The sequence below is a fragment of the Macrobrachium rosenbergii genome, chromosome 55 (assembly GCF_040412425.1).
Source record: "Macrobrachium rosenbergii isolate ZJJX-2024 chromosome 55, ASM4041242v1, whole genome shotgun sequence".
Lineage (NCBI taxonomy): Eukaryota > Metazoa > Arthropoda > Malacostraca > Decapoda > Palaemonidae > Macrobrachium > Macrobrachium rosenbergii.
In genome coordinates this window covers 11831082-11851352 of record NC_089795.1, presented here as the reverse complement: position 1 = coordinate 11851352, position 20271 = coordinate 11831082, and the positions used below count along the sequence as shown (strand labels likewise).

Sequence of the window (20271 nt, the reverse complement as noted above, 5' to 3'; positions counted from 1 at the left end):
GTTTCATCCCAGACGCCACCCGCACTCTGTACCCCCTGACGTCAATCCTGAAGGGCAAGCCAAAAACACTAACCTGGGAAGCTTTGCAGCGGCAGGCATTCATTGAAACAAAGAGAGCCCTCTCCAGTGCCACTACCTTGACTCGCCACAACCCTGCAGCTGCCCTCAGGCTGACAACAGGCGCCAGCAACATCACCTGCGGCGCAGTGCTCGAGCAGCTAGTCAACAGCAACCCCCAACCCTTGGCCTTCTTCAGCCACAAGTTTTCGTCAGCAGAGACCTGCTGTAGCGCCTCTGAGAGGGAGCTGCTGGCTATCTACCAGGCTGTGAGACACTTCAAGTACCTGCTGGAGGGGACCGAATTCACAATCGTAACAGATCACAAACCCTTGGTGCACGCATTTGCAAAGCTGGGAGATGCGTGGTCTGCAAGGCAACAGCGACACCTTACCGCCATCTCCGAATTCGGGTGCACCATCAACTACGTCCCTGGCAGGAAGAACCCAGTAGCCGACGGCCTGTCAAGGGTAGAAATCAATTCCCTTCACCTCAGCATCGACTACGAAAACCTGGCAAGAGAGCAAACAGCAAACCCAGAGACGGCAGTGATGGCTCTTAAGTGGGAAGACGTGCCCTTAGCAAACTTGAACACAACTCTCCTCTGCGACACCAGCACAGGCCGCCCCGCCCCCTAGTGCCCGCTTCGAGGAGGAAGCAGGTGTTCGACATAGTCCATGGTCTCTCCCATCCATCAGGGCGCACAACGGCACACCTCACAACTGACAAGTTCGTCTGGCATGGCATCAACAAAGACGTCCGGAAGTGGGCAAGGAGCTGCATCCCATGCCAGGCGGGCAAAACATCCCGGCACACAGAGTCCAGGGTCGGCGACTTCCCCAGCCTCGTTGGCGTTTCAGCCACATCCACATCGACGTCGTCGGGCCTCTTCCGCAGTCGGGAGGAGCCAGATACCTCCTGACGATCATCCACCTCCTGCGAGCGAGAGGCTTTTCGCATCGCGCAGCAACGGAGATGGCTGGGTACCTCAGACAATCCTCCGCGGCGGTATACCAGGGGAAGCGGTCCAGCTTATGTGGTTGGTGTCGTGGACAGGGTATCTCTCCAGTCGGAGCTACTGTTCGGCAGGTCGCGGACTTCCTCGTCTTCCTTCGCTGAGAGAAGCTTCTCTCCGTTTCAGCTGTAAAAGGCTAAAATGGGCAATCTCATTCTGTAGAGTACTGACTGGGCCAATAAAATTTTTATGTATACATCCAGTGTTGACTGAGATTATGATCATACATAAATAAACCCACGTAACAGTGGTAATTGAAAAACATACATTATTATGTACAATATAAACAATCACAAGTACATGGGCACGCTACAAATGCTGAAGTATCTTTGCTTTTATGTTCTTTTTGTTATTTGAGTAAGCATTTTTCTGGTCCCGAATTTGAAATAGTAGTAGAGCCTGCAGCAAAGATAGAGTCGGATGATGGAATTCAGGAGACTTCCGTCTTGACAGAACACAACCTCTCTGGAATGTGCCTGCTTCTCAACTTTGCCCAGCAGTTGAGACAGGATGTTGCCGCTAACAAGCAGACTAGGGATCTGCTTTTCAAGCACCTTGTCGTTGTTACAGCCATAGGTTGGACGATAAGCTGGCATTGTCAAGCAATTTGCACTTATTTGGGAAAATTAAACTGTGTCAGAGCCTATCATCACCAAAAAAGTATTTATAGGCTTTGCCATCACCCACCAAGCTGATAGTTATGCTGCGAGGCTGTTTGGAGTGACGTGCACCTTGCCCTAAATATAAACAAACATGGCGTCCTGGAAGTGATGTTACTTGTATATATTTTCTTTGCCTTTAGTGAACTACAAGGCTTGTAAGTCAAGCACGACTGGGAATTACGAACACGGCTGTTTCATAAACAAGAAAGGTTGGCTACCCCAATTTACCCTTTCGGTAACTTCAAAATTATCTATCAGTGTTAAAAGGGCACTGCATAGTATGTTTCAATAACAAAATGAGAGCGGGTACAATGTACAGATTAGGTACGACGTAGAGACAGGGTATGATGTGGAGGCCAGGTATGACGTAGAGACTGGGTATGACGAAGAGAACAGGTATGACATACAGACTGCGTATGACGTAGAGACCAGGTATGATGTGGAGGCCGGGTATGACATAGAGACTGGGTATGATGTAGCGACCGGACATGATGTGGAGGCCCGGTATGACGTAGAGACCAGGTATGACATAGCGAACAGGTATGATGCAGAGACTGGGTATGAGGTAGAGACTGGGTATGATGCAGAGACTGGGTATGAGGTAGAGACTGGGTATGAGGTAGAGACTGGGTAATCGTTGTAGGACAGGCAACAGAGGCCCCCTGTTCAGAGTCATTTATATTCCAATGCTGTGCCAACAAGCACTATACCGGCCGAGACCAACTATAAGAGAACTCTTTGTAATTGGTTGGTCTGTCTTATGGACCCCTGGGGGGCCATGGAGTGTACCATCCTTTGAGGACTCACTGGGGCTACAAAAATAGGCTTTTCCTATGTCAAAGGGGCTACAAAAATAGGCTTTTCCTATGTCAAAACATGTTAATTGTTCAGCGTTGTTTGGCATTCTGACCAGTTCTGGGTATAATGACTTCAACGAGGCGTTTGTTTTAATACGAACACCATTCATTTATTTTTCCTTGTTTAATTTTGCAAGAAACATTTTGTGCGTCGTTAAGCATTTCCAACCGGTATCGAACACGAGAGGTAAGTTTGGGCCACGGTAGCCCAGCGGTATTGCCAACAACCTCCCCCTGCATCGGTCTACAGTTTGCGACCATGCCGTCCCTGGGGAAAATGAAACAAGCTCAAGATCTGACATATATTTTAAGTACAGAATTGAAACTCTTTATCTATCAAGTCCTAGATTACTTTTTTTTAGGGATTTAAGTGAGCGCTTTTAGTACCAACGTTGGGTCATTTTGAAACGTTGCGTTATACAAAGCGAAGACATGAGAACAGAAGTGTTTTTGTTTCTGCTTATGTTAATAAGACTGACATAAAATCACATTTTAATAAACAAGTATAGAAACAGAGTATTTTGCATATAATTAACAAAAGCCAACTCTCAACTTAGGACTAAAACTTTCAACTTAGTGCTAAATCATTCTGGTACATCGATATGTAACAAAATTAATGTTAAAAAAAAGCTTTAAAAAATTATTTATTCATGAGAAACATTTTCTCGAGACATTTAAGGTATACATGAGTTATATACCAATGTAGTAATGCATTGTATATAAACTCATGCAGCTTTATGCAGTTGACAACTGTTGCCAACATACCACACACACACACTTACACATGACAATGCGGGAAGATTCAGAAGGCACTTTGAGAGTAACTATCATTCAAAAAGGTTAAGCTTCTAGCCATTAACTTGTTGTCGATTTAAATAATTAAGTTGCAGTGTTTCACTTTTCGAACTGGTTTGATAGACTTTAAGAAATAAATGAGGTTTATTTTTCCATACCAACATTTTTCACAAATCCAGAATCTCCCTTTATTGCTAAGTTTTCCAAGACATAATGACTTTCATTCATAGAAAAGTTTAACTACTAATCCATTACAAGTTCCAGTTAATTCTGTAGCAACTTAACAAAAAACTTTCGTGTAAGTTTTAACTCTTAATCCGTTACAAGTTTAGTCTATTCTGTTGCAGTTTAACAAAACGGTTCTTTCCTGTCAGTTAACTTTCAATTACGTGATACTACAAGACCTCGTTGGTTCCATAAACATGCTGATAAAGACTTCAGTTATAATAGAACTTAATTTTATCAAACACGAGACTACAGTACGTCATCCGATTACATTGTGAAAAGTGATTATCAAAGTATCAATTTGCACGACGTGACAAACAACAATTTGGAATCCAAAAGTGTTTAAGATTTACAGCACATGCAAAAAAGTACAAAAGTCTTCTGAACTAAAGAAAATTATTCTTCTAAATAAAGACAATATCAAAGGCTTTCAGAGTACTTTGTAGTTTTTGTAGGTATAAACCAGGTCCTTTCACGTAGGATATTCCTCCATGCGAGCTGGAATTGGCCATTAAAACTTGGTTATAAGTTAGTTAAATGGTGGTCTAGTTCACTTGTGGAATCTTCTGATCTCCAAATGTTTTACCGAGGAGCTGACATCTCCTGAATTTCAGGTGTATCGGTTTTATTTTCTATTCCCTCATTTATTTATTTAAGACCTTTTTCTAGAACGTCTCTCTGTCTGCAGGCTAATTTCCCTTGGGGACCCCTCTTGGGTTTATCATAGTCTGCTGACACTATCCAAAAGGGATTTCTTCAGCTGAAGAAAACCCTTACAGACTGAGTCAACAGACTATAATAAACCCAAGAGGACTCCCAAGGGAAAGCATCCTGCTCAGGGAGCAAGATACAGGTTATAAGAAAAGGAGATAAACAAATAAATTCGAGGGAAACGAAAATACAACCGATACACCTGAAATTCAGGAGACGTCGGCAGCAGAGCGCAGGACAGCCTTGAAGAATTAAGTGCTGCCTTATGGATACGGTAACACAAGTCAGAAGGCCGCATCATCTAGGTCAGTTATAAACTGATCTGCTCAGATTGAGACTTTAAAACCCATTTGTTAAAAGAGATGACAGAAGTTATGCCTTATGAGTCAACCCCCAGTTGTCAAGTCTACTCAAGTTGTGGTCCATCCAGTCTAACTTCAAGAACAGTTGTAGCTGACAAAAAACCTCCAATTTGGTTCTAATGATATCAAGTCTCCCTATTACTGTCAGCACAGAATTAGAAACACTTTCAAGAAGGTACTTGCTTCAGCTCCCTGTCCATACGCATGTGCTGAGGAGAGGGTAGCACAGGTCTATTCCTCAAAACTGTGTTGGAATAAAGGAAAAATATCCTGGGGTAGTCCTCTGGACCAAAAAAGGAAGGCAAAGACTTAAAGTCCTGTCTCTACCCTACCTACGACAGCCATCTTAACTGAAAATGAGTGAACACCAAGGACAGTATTCTGGGAAGCCAATTTTTCTTCACAAGAGAACTAATCAAGGCAGAAACTGCAACAGAAGGAGTATGACCTATTTTTTATATCAAGGGTTGTCTCCCACAAGTAAAAGACTGCTACCCTAGGCTGTAGTAGCTAAGTGGTTGATAAGGCGCAGAATGGTGGGCTTCCCAGAATGCCAAGAGAAGAGAAGAACACACCTAATGCACTCCGAGGCTGAAATCCCCAGAACAGCAAATGAAGGAGAGACAGGCAGCAGCGAACTACAAGCATGCATTATGGCCTCGCCTGAGGAGAGTTTGAAATACACACGTGGGTAGGCTCTGCCATACAGTGCAAGCTGGTTGCCTACCCTCATGCATAAAGGCCCCCCTGTGAGTGAGAGGAGAACAAGCTGAAAGCAGGGAGACAGGGAGAAAGAGAGAGAGACAGACAGAGGGCAGTCCAAGAAGAAGACCCTGGAAAGTGGCCGCAAAGATCTCCACTGTTGCCGAACCTCTCTACTACAAAGACCAATAACCACTTTCCTCTCAGGACTTAGAACTGTAGAACAACAAAACGTGAGTCCATTAACATTAAGGATACTTTTCTTGTTCAAAACAGGAACGAGAAACAGAAACACCATCGAGAATAAAAAAAAATGAAGAAAGAAGTTTCAACTTTGTCAGTCAAAGCATCAAGACGTCTAAAACAGCCACTGCTGAAGAAAAGAGCTTAACTACCCCTAATTAACCACCTCGTCACCAAGTTCTGATAACCAATTCCAGTTCGCACTGAGAAATACTCTTATGTAAAAGGTAGATGGTTTCTATTCTGTAGAAACAAAAGTATGATGTCATCATAAAAACGTATGATGACATAATAATCTAAATACAACACAGAACCAATCTGGGAAACATTTTTGGATAATTTAGGCTTCAAAATGCATGATTTATGACACAAGTTACTGTGATTTTTGGGCCTATTTACAGTGAAAACCCTTTTCCACACATGAAAAATATATGTAATTTTTAATACATTTCCTGAGAAGTGCTGTATACATGCGACACACCTGTCATGACGTGGTAGTGAGAAAAACAGTACATGCACTTTTAGACCAGTCAACATTAAGAAAGTTGATTAATTCACCTGTTTTTGGCCAGTTGACATCAAGAAAGCTTATCAATTTACATTTTTCTTTGGCTAATCCATAAACAAAATCATTTTTCCTTAAATTATAATAGCTAGTCACACTGGAATGTTTCATTACCAAATTATAAAAGTAAAAAGTTTATTGGTTTTTTACAAACAAAATTTAATTTGTCTTAAACTAAGTCGGAAAAAATACTAATCCCAATTTTTAGCAAAACAATAAAATACAATTCTTTGCCCTGCGTCCAAAAACTAGAGAATAGGCCTACAATGGTTTCCTGTAGCGAGCCAGTTTCAAAGACTCGTGATAGGCCTAATTTTTTTTTTGAAGAGTTTGAAGTCACAATTTGAGTCTCTCATCGAGACCTTTAACTGCTGGTTGAAGTCCCCATTTAAATCTCCTTTTGAGACCTTTAACTGCTGTTTGAAGTCCCCATTCAAATCTCTCTCATTGGGACCTTCAAAAGTTGGTCTAAGCCCTTCTTCTTCAAAGTACGAAGACATGAAAAATCTCTACCATCGGACTAGCAAGACATCGCCACTGCTGATCGAGAAGTACTCCATCTCTTTCATGTCGTTGTCAATGGGAATTTCGAACAGCTTGTCCTTCTGGAAAAGCGAGGATAAAAGTTACAAAATGGCGAAGAACTGTCTTTGGATGATTCTGTCTATCGTAATTATCACTACCACACAGAAAGCTTGAAGTTGCGAACGATAAGGGACAATTGTTCATGGACGAAAGATTTGGTTTGCATTCGGCTGAACGCTGTGGACGTGTCAGCAGAATTATTTCATATATTACTATTGATATGTTCATTAATACGACTTTTTGTGCGGCACATAGTGACCGATATTTACACTTCGTTATCGGTCAGAAAAGTTTAAAAGTCGCCACAATATTTATGAAAAACCTCACGAGCAGAGAGACTTGCTTTCGTGCACTGCAGCAAAAGAAAAATACGATAAACAGAAAACCAAAGTAATGCAAACAAATTCTGCAGATGCAGCCGCCAAAGTGTTCAATCAGACATGTCTGAGTCTCTATCTGACTAATAAATTTTACTTAACCATTATATTATAATATAGAGATTTCATTGAAGTAACTATTTTTGTATTTACTAAAAGTAAGTAGTTTCTTATTTAAGTACCTATTTTTTATTTACTATAAAAAAGTAGCTTCTAAGTAGGAGAAACAGCTGTGTCAAACATGATGACACACTGGACGTATTAAGAGAAAATTATTTTTGTTATTATCACTTATTATAATCAGAGTAAAATATATGATTATCTCTTCCACATCAACGTTTCTACTCTGTTTGAGAAAAATGCGTTAGGAGCGCATTAGAGGAGCCTTTATTCTTGACGAGGAAGTAGATAACTGTATAATTTACTCTAATTATAATAAAAATAATTTTAATAAAAATAATTTTCTCTCCGTAGGCACAGACAAGAATTATTTAGCTGGACTAGTCTAAGACTGGGTTCACTTCCTTCTTATATTATTATTATTATTATTATTATTATTATTATTATTACTGTTACTAATAATAACAGTATTACTGCTACTGTATTAATATTACTACTATCACTATTATTATTATTTATATTACTAATAGTAAAAGTAATATTATTTATATTAAAGATATTAATATAAAAACTCTTTTAAACAAGCAGAACCGAACGTAATTCCCAGTTTTTCTCACTGTTCTACTACTATTTCTCACCACCGTTTCCCCACTATTCTTTCTTAACTATTTAAGTCACCCTATGGAGAGTTAGAGCGTCTGTTGACACGACTGCACTATATATGTTGTTTCTCTAGTAAACGGAATTCCTATAGTCACTGTACAACAGTGGTTATCAACCTTTTTGTGCCCATGGCCCATTTTTGGCATCCCTAAATACGCCTGGCCCACTGCCCTTCAGAGCTGCATAATCACGATAATAGAATTATTATAAAGCATTTTCAGAACACTTTATTAGTCTTACATTCCCATTCACAGAATTATTTTTCAGAACACTTTACTATTTATATATTTTCATTTTGGAAAGAAAGCACTGGCCTCCAGTTACTGTAAATAACTGTTCGTTTTTTAAATACTATTTTGAAGACGTCCGTGGCACGGCCCCCATCAGAACTGGCCATGGCCCCCCAACGGTTGAAAACCACTGCTCTAGGGTATTCTAGGTTACACTGAGGGAATGAGATGATGGTGAAAAAACAATCCTAAGACTGTTGACTACTATTAATATAAGTAGCCCTTGCTGCATAGTACTATTAGTGATAGCAGTACTAATAATAATATTATTACTACTTGTGATAGTTGTACTGGTAACCGTAATAGTAGGAGTATGACTATTACTACTAGTCACAGTAGCAGCACTGCTACTGCTGATAGTAGTAGTAATAGCAGTTGTGGTGGTGGTAGTAGCTACTAGTAATAGTAGTATTACTAATACTGCTACTACTGTTACTAGAAGTAATGGTGCTACTACTATTACTAGTAGCAGTACTGCTATTACTAGTAGTAATAGTAGTAGTACTACTAGTAATAGTAGTAGTACTACTAGTAATAGTAGTACTGTACTACTATTATTATCATTAGTAATAGTACTACTACTACTGCTGCTATTACAAATAATAGTGGTACTCCTGTTAACAATAGTACTATTACTAGTAATAGTAGTGCTGCTATTACTACTAGTAATAATACTATTACTTGTAGTACTACAGTACTTCTATTATTAATAATACTACTACTATTGCTAGTAATAATGGTAGTAGTACTACTATTAGTAATAATAGTAGTGGTACTGCTATCATAACTAGTAATAGTATTACTATTAAAAAACTAACAGACAAAACAGCTAAATGAATATAGTGTATAAAAATAGAAACACAATTTGACAGCCCAACCAAACAGCTAGAAAAGTTACACAACTAAAGCCGAACAAGCGGTCTCACCGACACAAAAGCTATCAAACACAACCACGAAACGAATATAGTATAAAATAACGACACAACCCAACAGCCTAACCTAACTTCTGATTTACAAAGCCACAACCTAACAGCTGAACAAGTTACAAAGCCACAGCCAAACAGCCGAACGAGCGGTCTCGCCCAACAGAAACCAACAAAAAAGAATAATTACGCTGCTGGAGCAGTAGCTGAGCTCGACGTTGGTGGCGGGATTGATCTTGAGGTGCCGCTTGAGCATCATCTTGATCTTGGCCACCCGGGTCGTGGGAAGGAAGGCCTTGCCGAAGGGCTCCCTCTTCGGGTCGTTGGGGGTCCTGACTGTCACCTTGATCTTCAGGTCCTTCAGCTTCTGGTTCCTGAACCTGGACTCGTTGACGGGCGCTCCGTGCTCTGGGGGATAGAGTCCTTTAAGTGGCAGAGAATTCATGTTATTGCCGGATATTATGAATAATAAGTTCATGTAGTAGCAAAGGCCCTATTTTCTTATTTTTCTTATGAATAATAAAGTCCGTTAAGTAACAAGGACCAAGTCTTATGACCTGGACTTTAATATTTCCTAGATTACTTATAAGTAACAAAGTCCGTTAAGTAACAAGGCCCCTATATATCTACTGTAGATTTCTTAAGTAGGTGTTAAGTAACAAGACCCTATATTATAGCCTGGCTTTGACATTTTCTAGATTCCTTATAAGTAACAAAGTCTGTTGAGTAATGAAGACCTTATACAGTAAAACCCCGTATTCGTGTTCTCACGATTCGCGGACTCACGTATTCGCGGATTTCTCTGTGGAACATATCTACCCATTATTCGTGGAAAATTCGCCCACTCGTGGTATTTTCACTGAGAAATATTCCCTGTATTTTCATATAATTTTCATGACTAAATGCACTTCTTGTGATAAAACTATTAAAATACTCAGGTATAAGCATTTTTAGAGGGTTTTTCTTGCGTTTAAACTATCAAAATAGGCAGTTATAAGTGTTTTTAGAGGGGTTTTAAGTATTCACAGATTTTAGCTATTCGCGGGGGGGTTGCGGTACACATCCCCTGCGAATACGGGGGTCTACTGTATTACAGGCTGCATTTCAATAATTCCTAGATACCTTAAAACTAGAGCAATTCAACAGAGCTCCTAACCTAAAGTAACCTACTATTTTACATTTGAATCGAAGAGATTTACTGAAATATCACCTCTAAAATGGCAGCACACCAGAAGCTAATTGTAATAACGTAGCTGATGAGCACGGAAGTCCATTAAGCTGAAATAAGTTACTTGAGTACTTTTATATCCGCACAAGCAACGGCTCGAACTAATGTTGCCATACGGTTGGTCACAGTTATCAAAAGTAGCATTTGGAAGTAAGAGAGTAGGTTAAGCTTGGGGTCGAAGGGACTTTTATGAAAAAGTCACAAAGCTACAACCTAACAGCTTAACCAAACAGCTGAACGAGTTACTAGGTTGTAGCTTTGTAACTTATTCTGCTGTTTGGTTAGACTGTTAGGTTGTAGCTTTATAATTTACCTAACTAAAAGCTGAAAAAGTTACAAAACTACTATCTAACAGTCTAACCAAATACCTGCCTAAGTTGTAAAGCCACGATCTTAGTATCTAACAAAAGAGCTGAACAAGATATAAACTACAGTCTAACAGCCTAACCAAACAGCTATGTTGCAAAGCTACAATCCAACAGCCTAATCAAACAGCTAAGTTACAAAGCAACACTCTAACATTCTAATCAAACAGCTGAATAGAGCAAGAACCTAACAGCCTAACCAAACAGCTAAGTTACAAAGCAACAACCTAACAGTCTAGCCAAGCAGCCGAATAAGCCACAAAGCCGCAGCGAACCGAACCTTTGACCAGCAGGAGGTAGTTGGGATGCTTCCGCAGGAATTCCAGGGACACCTCGGAGTCCACGACATCCTCCCTCCCCCCACTGCCATAGTACTCGTCGCTGAAGGACTTCAGGTAGAACAGCTCGCAGTCCCGCTTCTCCTTCGGGGAGATCCTGCACCTGTTGAAGACCTGTAGGGAAAAACATGAATAATGATAACTATAATAACCTTTCGAAAAATATTAACGACGACGAATAACGACGACAATAATCTTCGTAACAACTCACCATCAGGGACGTGATCCTCGCAAAGGCGAACTCCTGGAAATATATGTCTGCCTTTTCGTCGTAGCTCATCACCAGGTTTTCGAGAACGGGCAATTTGTTGAGGTTGCCGACGGCGCCCCACTGGTAGATTTAAAAATGAAGAAAGACGTGAGTTAATTTCTATTTATTTGTTCTATTGGCTTCTCAACATATGAAGTAACATTCTAACAATATTCATAAAATGTTTTCATAAGTTATAGAATATATAATTTAGGCCAAAGGCCAAGCGCTGGGAGCTTTGATGAGGTAATTCAGCAGTGAAATGAAAATTAAGAGTAGGATGGTTCGAGAGGGAAAGTGAGAGGAATAGCAAGGTTTGATAAGATGGAAATGAGAGGATATGAATGGAGGTACAGTCAAAGGAATGTAAGGGGTTGCAGCAGCTAGGGGCTGTGGAAGGGACGCTGCAAAGAACCTCAAGTAATGCCTGCAGCGCACCGCATGAGGTACACTGATGGCGCTACCCCCCTACGGGGTCTATAAGTTATAAAAAAGAATAAGAGACAATGGATAATTTACTGCACACGTGACCTTACCAGCCCCAGAGGATTATTAGCAACCGTCAAGATCTTCAGACTGGGGAAAAGTTCCGTCTTCTGGTTGAACGAAACTCCGGGGAAATCAATCGTCTTGAAAAGGCAGTTGTTTGCGTTGATGCTTTCAAGCCTGGGAAGAATAGTAGACGGTTTTAGAAATATAAGCTCAGACTTTGGGGTCTGGCCTTCCGATAAGTTACAAAGTCTTACTTAAATGTTTTCTAGATTTGTTAAGTAACAAAGACCCCATATTATAGCCTGGATTTGAATATTTTCTACCTTTCTGATAAGTTAAAAAGTCTGTTATTAACCGAAACCCTATGCTACAACCTGCACTAGAATATTTTCTGAATTTCCAATGAGTAACAGAGCATGTTAAAAAAACAAGCCTCCATATTATTTCTGATAAGTAACACACCATTAAGCAACAAAGACCCCGTTTTATAGCCTGGACCTTTTCTAGATTTCCTGTAAGTAGCCAGGCCTGTTAAGTAACAAAGACTCTATATTATAGCCTAAACTTGAACATTTTTATGATGTCTCACAGCTAACAACAATTCCATTTAGTTCCTAACCAAAACTAATCTGTACCTAACACTTAACATTCAATTAAGAGATTATTTAAAAGTGTACCACATCTAAGTTAGCAGCATAGCAAAAAATATTCATAATAATGTAAATGATAATCACAGAAGTCCGTTTAAGTTGAGGCGTTATTTGAGGAACAATAATGCATCAGGTAACGATATTTTTTAACTTGGCAATTCTGAATCTTTAGGCAATGATGACATTTTCAACTTGGCAATCCTGTATCTTCATTTTTTTTTTTGTTAATGAACGTACCACAATAATGTGCAAGTATTCTGCTTTAAAATGACAAAAAATGACTATCATAGCATGAATAGTAACATCATGGAGACATCGTACGGAGTAATATATTGCCATGGGACAGACAGGACTCCTAAAGGCATTTGACAAGTACAATACACTCCCCATATTCGCAGGGGAGTTGTACTGCACCCCCCACCCCCCCGCGAATAGCTAAAGTCCGGGAATACTTAAAACCCCTCTAAAAGCACTTAGAACTGCCTATTTTGATAGTTTAAACACAAGAAAAATCTCTAAAACTGCTTATACCTGAGTATTTTAATAGTTTTATCACAAAAAGTGCACTTAGTCATGAAAATGATACAAAAATACAGTAATTAGTGAATATTTATCAGTGGAAAATACCGCGAATGGGTGAACTTTCCGCGAATAATGGGTAGATACGTTCCACAGAGAAACCCACGAACACGAGTCCGCGAATCGTGAGAATGCGAATACGGGGGTTTACTGTAAAGGCTAACTTCTCAAATTCCTTGCACTTTTAGATTTACACCGCCCTGAAAAGTCTGTATTGGGCTGTGGAATATTTGGAGGAACTTGAACCTTTCTTGTTTAGATTCAACATTAAAACCTTTCAATTTAGAATCAAGGTTAAATGTCCCTGTTTACATTCCAAGTTCAACCTTTGTGTTTATTTTCAACGTTAATCCTCTCCGTTTAGATTCTACGCTGACAGGACCTAACAAGATGAAAAGTGCGTTGAAATCAAGAAGCAGTTGTTTTTCTCAAAATTTTTAATATTACTATTGCTGAATTATGTGATTGTGACTTATAGAACTGTACAGGTACATTATTTATGATTAAGATTTTAAAAGTATTGTGCTAAGATTTTAACAGTACTGTATTGTGTTGGAAATTTTGAAAGTACTGTACAGTCGACCCCAGGTATTCACTCAGGGTGTGTACCAAAACACCCCCGCGAATAGCTAAAATCCATGAATACAGAACTTGAAACCCCTCTAAAAACGCTTATAACTGCCTATTTTGATAAGTTCAAAAACTGAAAAAAAAAACTCTAAAAATGCTTTTACCTGAGTATTTTAAAAGTTTTATGACAAAAAATAAACTTAATCATGAAACTGATATGAAAATACAATAATTAATGAATATTTCTCTATGAAAAATACCACGAATAGGCGAATTTTCTGCGAATACTGTGGATATACTGTACATCCCACAGAAAAATCCGCGAATCCGGAACCGCAAATAGATGAAGCCGTGAATCCAGAACCGCAAATAGGTGAAGCCGTGATCCAGAACCGTGAATAGGCAGGGGTCCACTGTATTATGATATTAAAGACTTGTAACCAAACATCTAACTCAGTCCTATTTCCAGGTAGGCGTTAGTCTCGCCCAAAAGGTAACTCGAGCATGGAAGAGACTTTTAAGGATGAGGATTTTGAAGAGGGAATGACAAACAAAGTGAGAGACATTGCAGAGCTACAGATGGGTCAAGAAAGATGATTTGTTATTTCTAACTTTAACACCCAAAATTGTATTGAAAAAAAAAAAAAAACTGAAGTAAATAAAAAATCATATGAAATCCTTTGGTATACAGTAAAACCCCCCTATTCGCAGGGGATGCGTAATGCAATGCCCCCCCAAAATAGCTAAAATCCACAAAGACTTAGAACCCCTCTAAAAACACTCAGAACTGCCTATTTTGATAGTTTAAACACAAAGAAAACCTTGTAAAAATGCTTATACCTGAGTATTTTAATAGTTTTATCACAAAAAGTGAATTTAGTCATGAAAATTATATGAAAATACAATAATTAGTGAATATTTCTCAGTGAAAAATACCGCAAACGGGCGAATTTTCCACAAATAATGGGTAGACATGTTCCACACAGAAATCCGTGAATGAGTGAGTTCGCGAACAGTGAAACCGCGAATATGGGGGTTTACCGTATGCACAAATAGCTTGTGAAATACAGAATTCAAACACTGGAAACTGTAAGAGAAGCTGGGTTGACAATCCACACACCTCATACATGGAATGTAATGGAATGGAGCAGCATATATAAATATCAGGCGGAAGGCCAAATGATGTCATTCAATGTGAAAAGGAAACTGAGAGGAACAGAAAGGTTTGAAAGAGAAACCGAGAGGAATAAAAAGGCTTGAAAGGTGCAACAGAAGGAAAACCCCTTGCAGTTGCACTGAGGCAATTGTCAGGAAATGGCTGAGGAAAGTAAGATGGAAGAAAGAGAACATGAATGGAGATACAGTTAAAGGAATGGAAGGGATTGCAGCTAGGGGCTGAAGGGACGTTGCAAAGAACCTCATTAAGTAATGCCTTCAGTGCACCATGAGAGGTGCACTGAGGTCACTACCCTCTACAGGCAGTCCCCGGTTATCGGCGGGGTTCCGTTCCCGACAGTGTGACGATAACCGAAAGTCGCCGATGATAGCACTGATCCCTGGTTATCGGTGCCGTTAACCGGTGATCAACACCGCCAATAACCAGCGATCAGTGCCGATAACCGGTTATCAGCGACGATTACCGGGAATTGGCGTCGGAAATCCGGTTATCGTCGTCGCTAGACAAGAGCCGTAAAACCGGATTGCCGATTACCAGGGACTGCCTGTATTGAGATACCTTGTACCTGGGACAACAAACTGACAAATCAATGAACGAGGGTCTTCCAGTATCCTAATACTAACCTCGGCAACGTTCCAAGATGACAAATCTCCTCCCACGATGAAATTGGGTTCGCTCCGATGTCCATTTCCTCCAGGGAACTCAAAATGTCCGAAGGTACTGGACCCAAGGTGGTCAGTTGGTTGTAGGCAACCTGTCGATAGAATTGAGGGGTAATTTTCGACGTATGAAAATAGGTAATGAATTCTGATGACCTGTTTCTTATGATACTAAAAGAATTATATTTAATTTTATTATTTACTGATTCATACATACTTTATTTATGATATATAAAAATAGGTAATGAATTCTAATGACTCATTTCTTATGAGACAAAATGAATTATATTCAATTTTATAATTCACGGATTCATACAAACTTTATAATATATGAAAACGTGCACGGAAAAGTCCCAGCCGGAAAATTGCCAGGCGGAAAATTGGCAGGGAGGAAAACTGCCGTTGAGAATATTGCCAGTGAGAAATATTGCCATTCACAAATTAAAAGACTGAGCTCATTTAGACCAAAACTACATTTCTCTTTTTATAAGCGCTTATTTTATTATTTGAAGTGACAAGAATATTACCATTTCTTTTTACAATTGCTTGTTCAAACCAAAACTACAATTTCTCTTTATATTTGTTCTTATTTATTATTATTTAAACTCAAGTTTACTTGACTGACTCACTTAAAGAAGAAATGACTTCATGACGTGAATTGGTACGAAAGAGATGTACTATTTTTTTTTATTCTCTATACCCATAATGGTGAACGTGGTAAGGATATCCTTGTTGATGAACTTCAAAATATGTATCATCAAAATGGGCTAAACAAGGGGGGAACAAGAGCCCATTGGGAATGTATTGCAAGAAAACAGAAATCGTGTCCAGCAAGACTCCACACCAAGTCAAAGAATCCTGGTTATGAAATTTTGAAATGGGTTAACGAACACACTCACAGTTCCACCAAGAGCGATGCCAAAGTGGCCATTCACGATCTGAAAGAGGAAGTTTTGACTTCAAGTCTACCTACTCATTCTTTGGTGGCAAACTGTTTATCATCTTTAGATGAATGTGCAACATATAAGTAGAAATGTTCGACAGTGGAAAAAGCAAACAACGTGCACCATACCTATTCCCTCTGAGAAGACAGGATTCATAATTCAACCCGAATTTCAAAACCTTGATTCTAGAGAGAGATTCCTCCAGTATGATTCTGGAGCCAATGATGAAAATCGAATGTTACTGTTTATCATGAATGATGGCACTCAGGATTTAAGAAGATATAGAAACCGGGCTATAGATGGAACGTTCAAAGTGTCACCTGATGTATTCGATCACCTATTTACAATTCATGTGCAGGTTGAAAGTTCTAGTTTTCCGCGTGTTTTTGCACTTCCTCCCAACAAAACAAAAAAGGACCTATGAAAATCTGTTCAACGTAATGAAAAATTTAGTACAACAAGACCCCCGCAGGGTAATGAGTGATTTTGAAAAGGCTTCGATACTCAAAGGACTAATGAGCGTTTTTCCCCAAACTGACCACACTGGTTGTTTTTTCCACTTCTGCCAGGCACTCTGTGGAAAGATTGTGAGTCTTGGTTTCAAAAATAGATACCACAACGAAAACGGATTTAGTTTAAAGATACGACGTTTTTCGGCCTTGGCTTTCCTCCCGTGTCAAGATGCTGTTACAGGCTTTGAAGATATTCCTGAAGAATTTCTTTCCTATTTTGAATTGACATACATTGGTATTATGAGAGGAAGAGATAACAACAGGAGGAGGTCACCGCCGTTATTTCCAATTCCTATGTGGAACATTCATTCAAGAGTGGAGCTTTGCTTGCCGTGTACCAACAACAGCACCGAAGGGTTCAACCATGCTTTTTACAAAAATACTGTTTCGCACAATGTCATCCAAATATCCGGAATGTGTTGCATTTTTGAAGGAGGAGGAAATTAACCGCAAACAAGAATGCTACAATTTGAACGAGGAGATGAGATTCGTAACCCAAATAAGTACAAAAATATCAACGATAAAGTGAAGAGAACTGTTGAGCAACAAAAAACATACGATAAAAACATTTCTTCAATCTGTTGCTTATAATCTCTATTCATTTTGAAGAAAAAAATGTTTCTTAATGTTCTTATTTGTAGAATATCCATTTTGTTTCATTATACTATAATGACATTTTTATGCCTTCAGTCAATTAAACCTCATGCCTTTTATTCCTTTATATACGAAATGTCGATGAATAAAAGTTTTCGTTTTAAATCTTAAGGCTTTATTTAATAAAGCCCCATTTTGTTATTTTAATTTATTCTAAAGCACTATCAGGGTTTCGTCACTTAGGGTGGGCTTCAAATAATGACCTGTTTCTTATGAGATGAAATTAATTATATTTAATTCTATTATTCACAGATTTATACAAACTTCATGATATATGAAAATTGGGCATGAAATTCAATGACCTGTTTCTTAATGAGACAAAATGAATTATGTATATTTAATTTTATGAATCATCGCATCATACAAAATTTATAACTAGATACTGAAAAAATTGATCTATGTTCTAAAATGAGCAACTGACAAAATTCTTCTGGTAATTTATGTTCAATAATTTTTTTGGTGATTCACAAAAAATTTAATTAAAAAAAAAAAATGAATCACATTTTTTAACTAATTAAGTACAACTTCCTACAAACTTCATAACTGAACTGACTTAAAAAAAAAAAAGGGATTTAAAACAGGTCACTGACAAAATCTTTTGAGAATTTTCGTGCAATATTTATTTTTGGTGATTCCCCCCAAAAAAAGGAATTTCCTAAAAGCCAAATTAATTCATTTTTCACACAATTCTACTACTGTACTTTTAACAGCCGACATTCGTGGTCCATGACTCCCCACAGAAACTTGGGGTCATGTTAAAAGAGAACGGCATCATACAGAGAAGCACAGACGCAATGCCCGAGTAATTTACCGTGATAAAAGTGGGGTACGGAGGTTGGTTTGTGCAAAGGTAATTACTTATTTCCACAACAAATCCTCAATTTCAGAAACTTCTCTGTACAAAAGGCAACATGCAAATAATGATTAGTAAAATAGAATATAGAATCTAGCCAAAAGCCAAGCACTGGGACCTATGAGGTTGCTCAGTGCTGAAAGGGAACTTGATAGTAATAAGGTCTTAAAAAGAGTAACAGGAGGAAAATCTTGCAGTTGCACTAAGAAACAATTTTTAGAGGGAAAGTTGGATGGAAGAAAGAGAATAAGAACAGAGGTACAGTGAAGGGCATGAAAGAGGTTGCAGCTAGGGGCCAAAGGGCCGCTGCAAAGACCCTTAAGTAATGTGACACTACCCCCACTACAGGGATTAATAGAAGAGGAGCACGTCCAGAGTAGGGAGACAGGGTTAGGCGTGAGAAATCTCACCTTGAAAGGAGGCCTCCTGAACCCCCTCAAGTAACATTTAACATTCGCCTGGTGGATTAAAGCACGTGGAGTAACTTCTATTCTAAGGTAGTTTTTGCTAGCAGGCGAAATTACCAGTGCCTACCCCTTCTCTCCCTATTCTGCATACTGCCTGTAGGATATTGTCTAGAAAGCTCGTAAAATTTTATTACAAATTGCATACTGAAGTCAACTTAGCTAGAATAACTTATTAAAAACCCAGACTTAAGTTACAATTTGCATTCCAAAAGACAACTTGTAAAACACTAAAAGCTATGACAATCCTTGGTACAGCTCCTGTCCAATGGCAACTATGAATAATGGGGGCCCTATGCACCTCTACTCTCATAAGAACTGCAAACAGCTCTGACAAAGCCAGTGATCAATACAGAATACAGAATTTAGGCCAAAGGCCAAGCGCTGGAACCCATGACGTCATTCAGAGATGAAACGGATACTGACAGTAAAGAGGTTTGAAAGGTGTAATAGGAGGAGGAAGACCTTTTGCGAGTGCACTATGAAATAATTGTTAGGAGAGGCTTGAGGAAATTAAGACAGAAGAAGCAATATGAACGGAGATACGGTCAAAGGAATGCAAGAGGTTGCAGCTAGGTTTTGATAAGCAACACTAAATAGAAGTAAATGGTTCTTATGCATTAGGCCTACTGTTGGATGGTGAATTTTTTCCACGACCAGAGAGAGAGAGAGAGAGAGAGAGAGAGAGAGAGAGAGAGATTGGGAACTTGCTTATCTATTTTAGACCTTGTATTCTGTACCATCAATGGCTGACCATGACAATCACAGCAAAGGTGGAGAAATGCTTGCACATTGAGGGGCCAACCCCTTAAGGGGAAAAAGAGCATATTATTCAATAATATGCAACCTTATTTGGAAATGCAGAATGCTGTAACAGGCCATGGGACCCTTAAGAACACAGCCAAGTGAGGGGAAAGGAAATTAAGACGTATAGAATGAACTAAGAGAGAGAAACATTATTATTATCATTACCATAAAATTATTTTTGTTTTGGTCTATCACAATTATCATCATTATTGTTTTTGTTTTGGTCTATCACACAGTCATCCTATTCGACTGGGTGGTTTTTATAGTGTGGGGTTCTGGGTTGCATCCTGCCTCCTTAGGAGTCCATCACTTTTCTCACTGTGTGCGCTGTTTCTAGTAGCACACTCTTCTGCATGAGTCCTGGAGCTACTTTGGCATCTAGTTTTTCCAGATTCCTTTCCAGGGACCTTGGGATCGTGCCTAGTGTTCCTATGAGTATAGGTTCAATTTCCACTGACATATCCCATATCCTTCTTATTTCTATTTTCAGGTCTTGATACTTATAATTTTTTTCTCTTTGTCTCATCTACTGCCACATCAATGATTGATACTTTCTTCTTGATTTTGTCAGTCAACA

The 20271-nt window shown here is 39.1% G+C and overlaps 1 protein-coding gene across 6 annotated transcripts in view; it reads right to left on the bottom strand.

Annotated features, from left to right (window-relative positions):
• Window positions 1–2879: 2879 nt before the first annotated feature.
• LOC136835895 (tubulin-specific chaperone E-like) overlaps window positions 2880–20271 on the bottom strand; it is a 75910-nt gene continuing 58518 nt past the window's right edge. For all 6 annotated transcript variants that reach the window (XM_067099745.1, XM_067099744.1, XM_067099748.1 and 3 more), the window contains 6 exons: window positions 15425–15555; window positions 11870–11999; window positions 11295–11414; window positions 11026–11197; window positions 9343–9560; window positions 2880–6799 (listed from right to left, as the gene is read on the bottom strand). In XM_067099745.1, coding sequence (XP_066955846.1) covers window positions 6704–6799; window positions 9343–9560; window positions 11026–11197; window positions 11295–11414; window positions 11870–11999; window positions 15425–15555 — 867 coding nt within the window. In that variant the 3' untranslated portion in view covers window positions 2880–6703. The remainder of the gene's footprint in view (window positions 6800–9342; window positions 9561–11025; window positions 11198–11294; window positions 11415–11869; window positions 12000–15424; window positions 15556–20271) is intronic.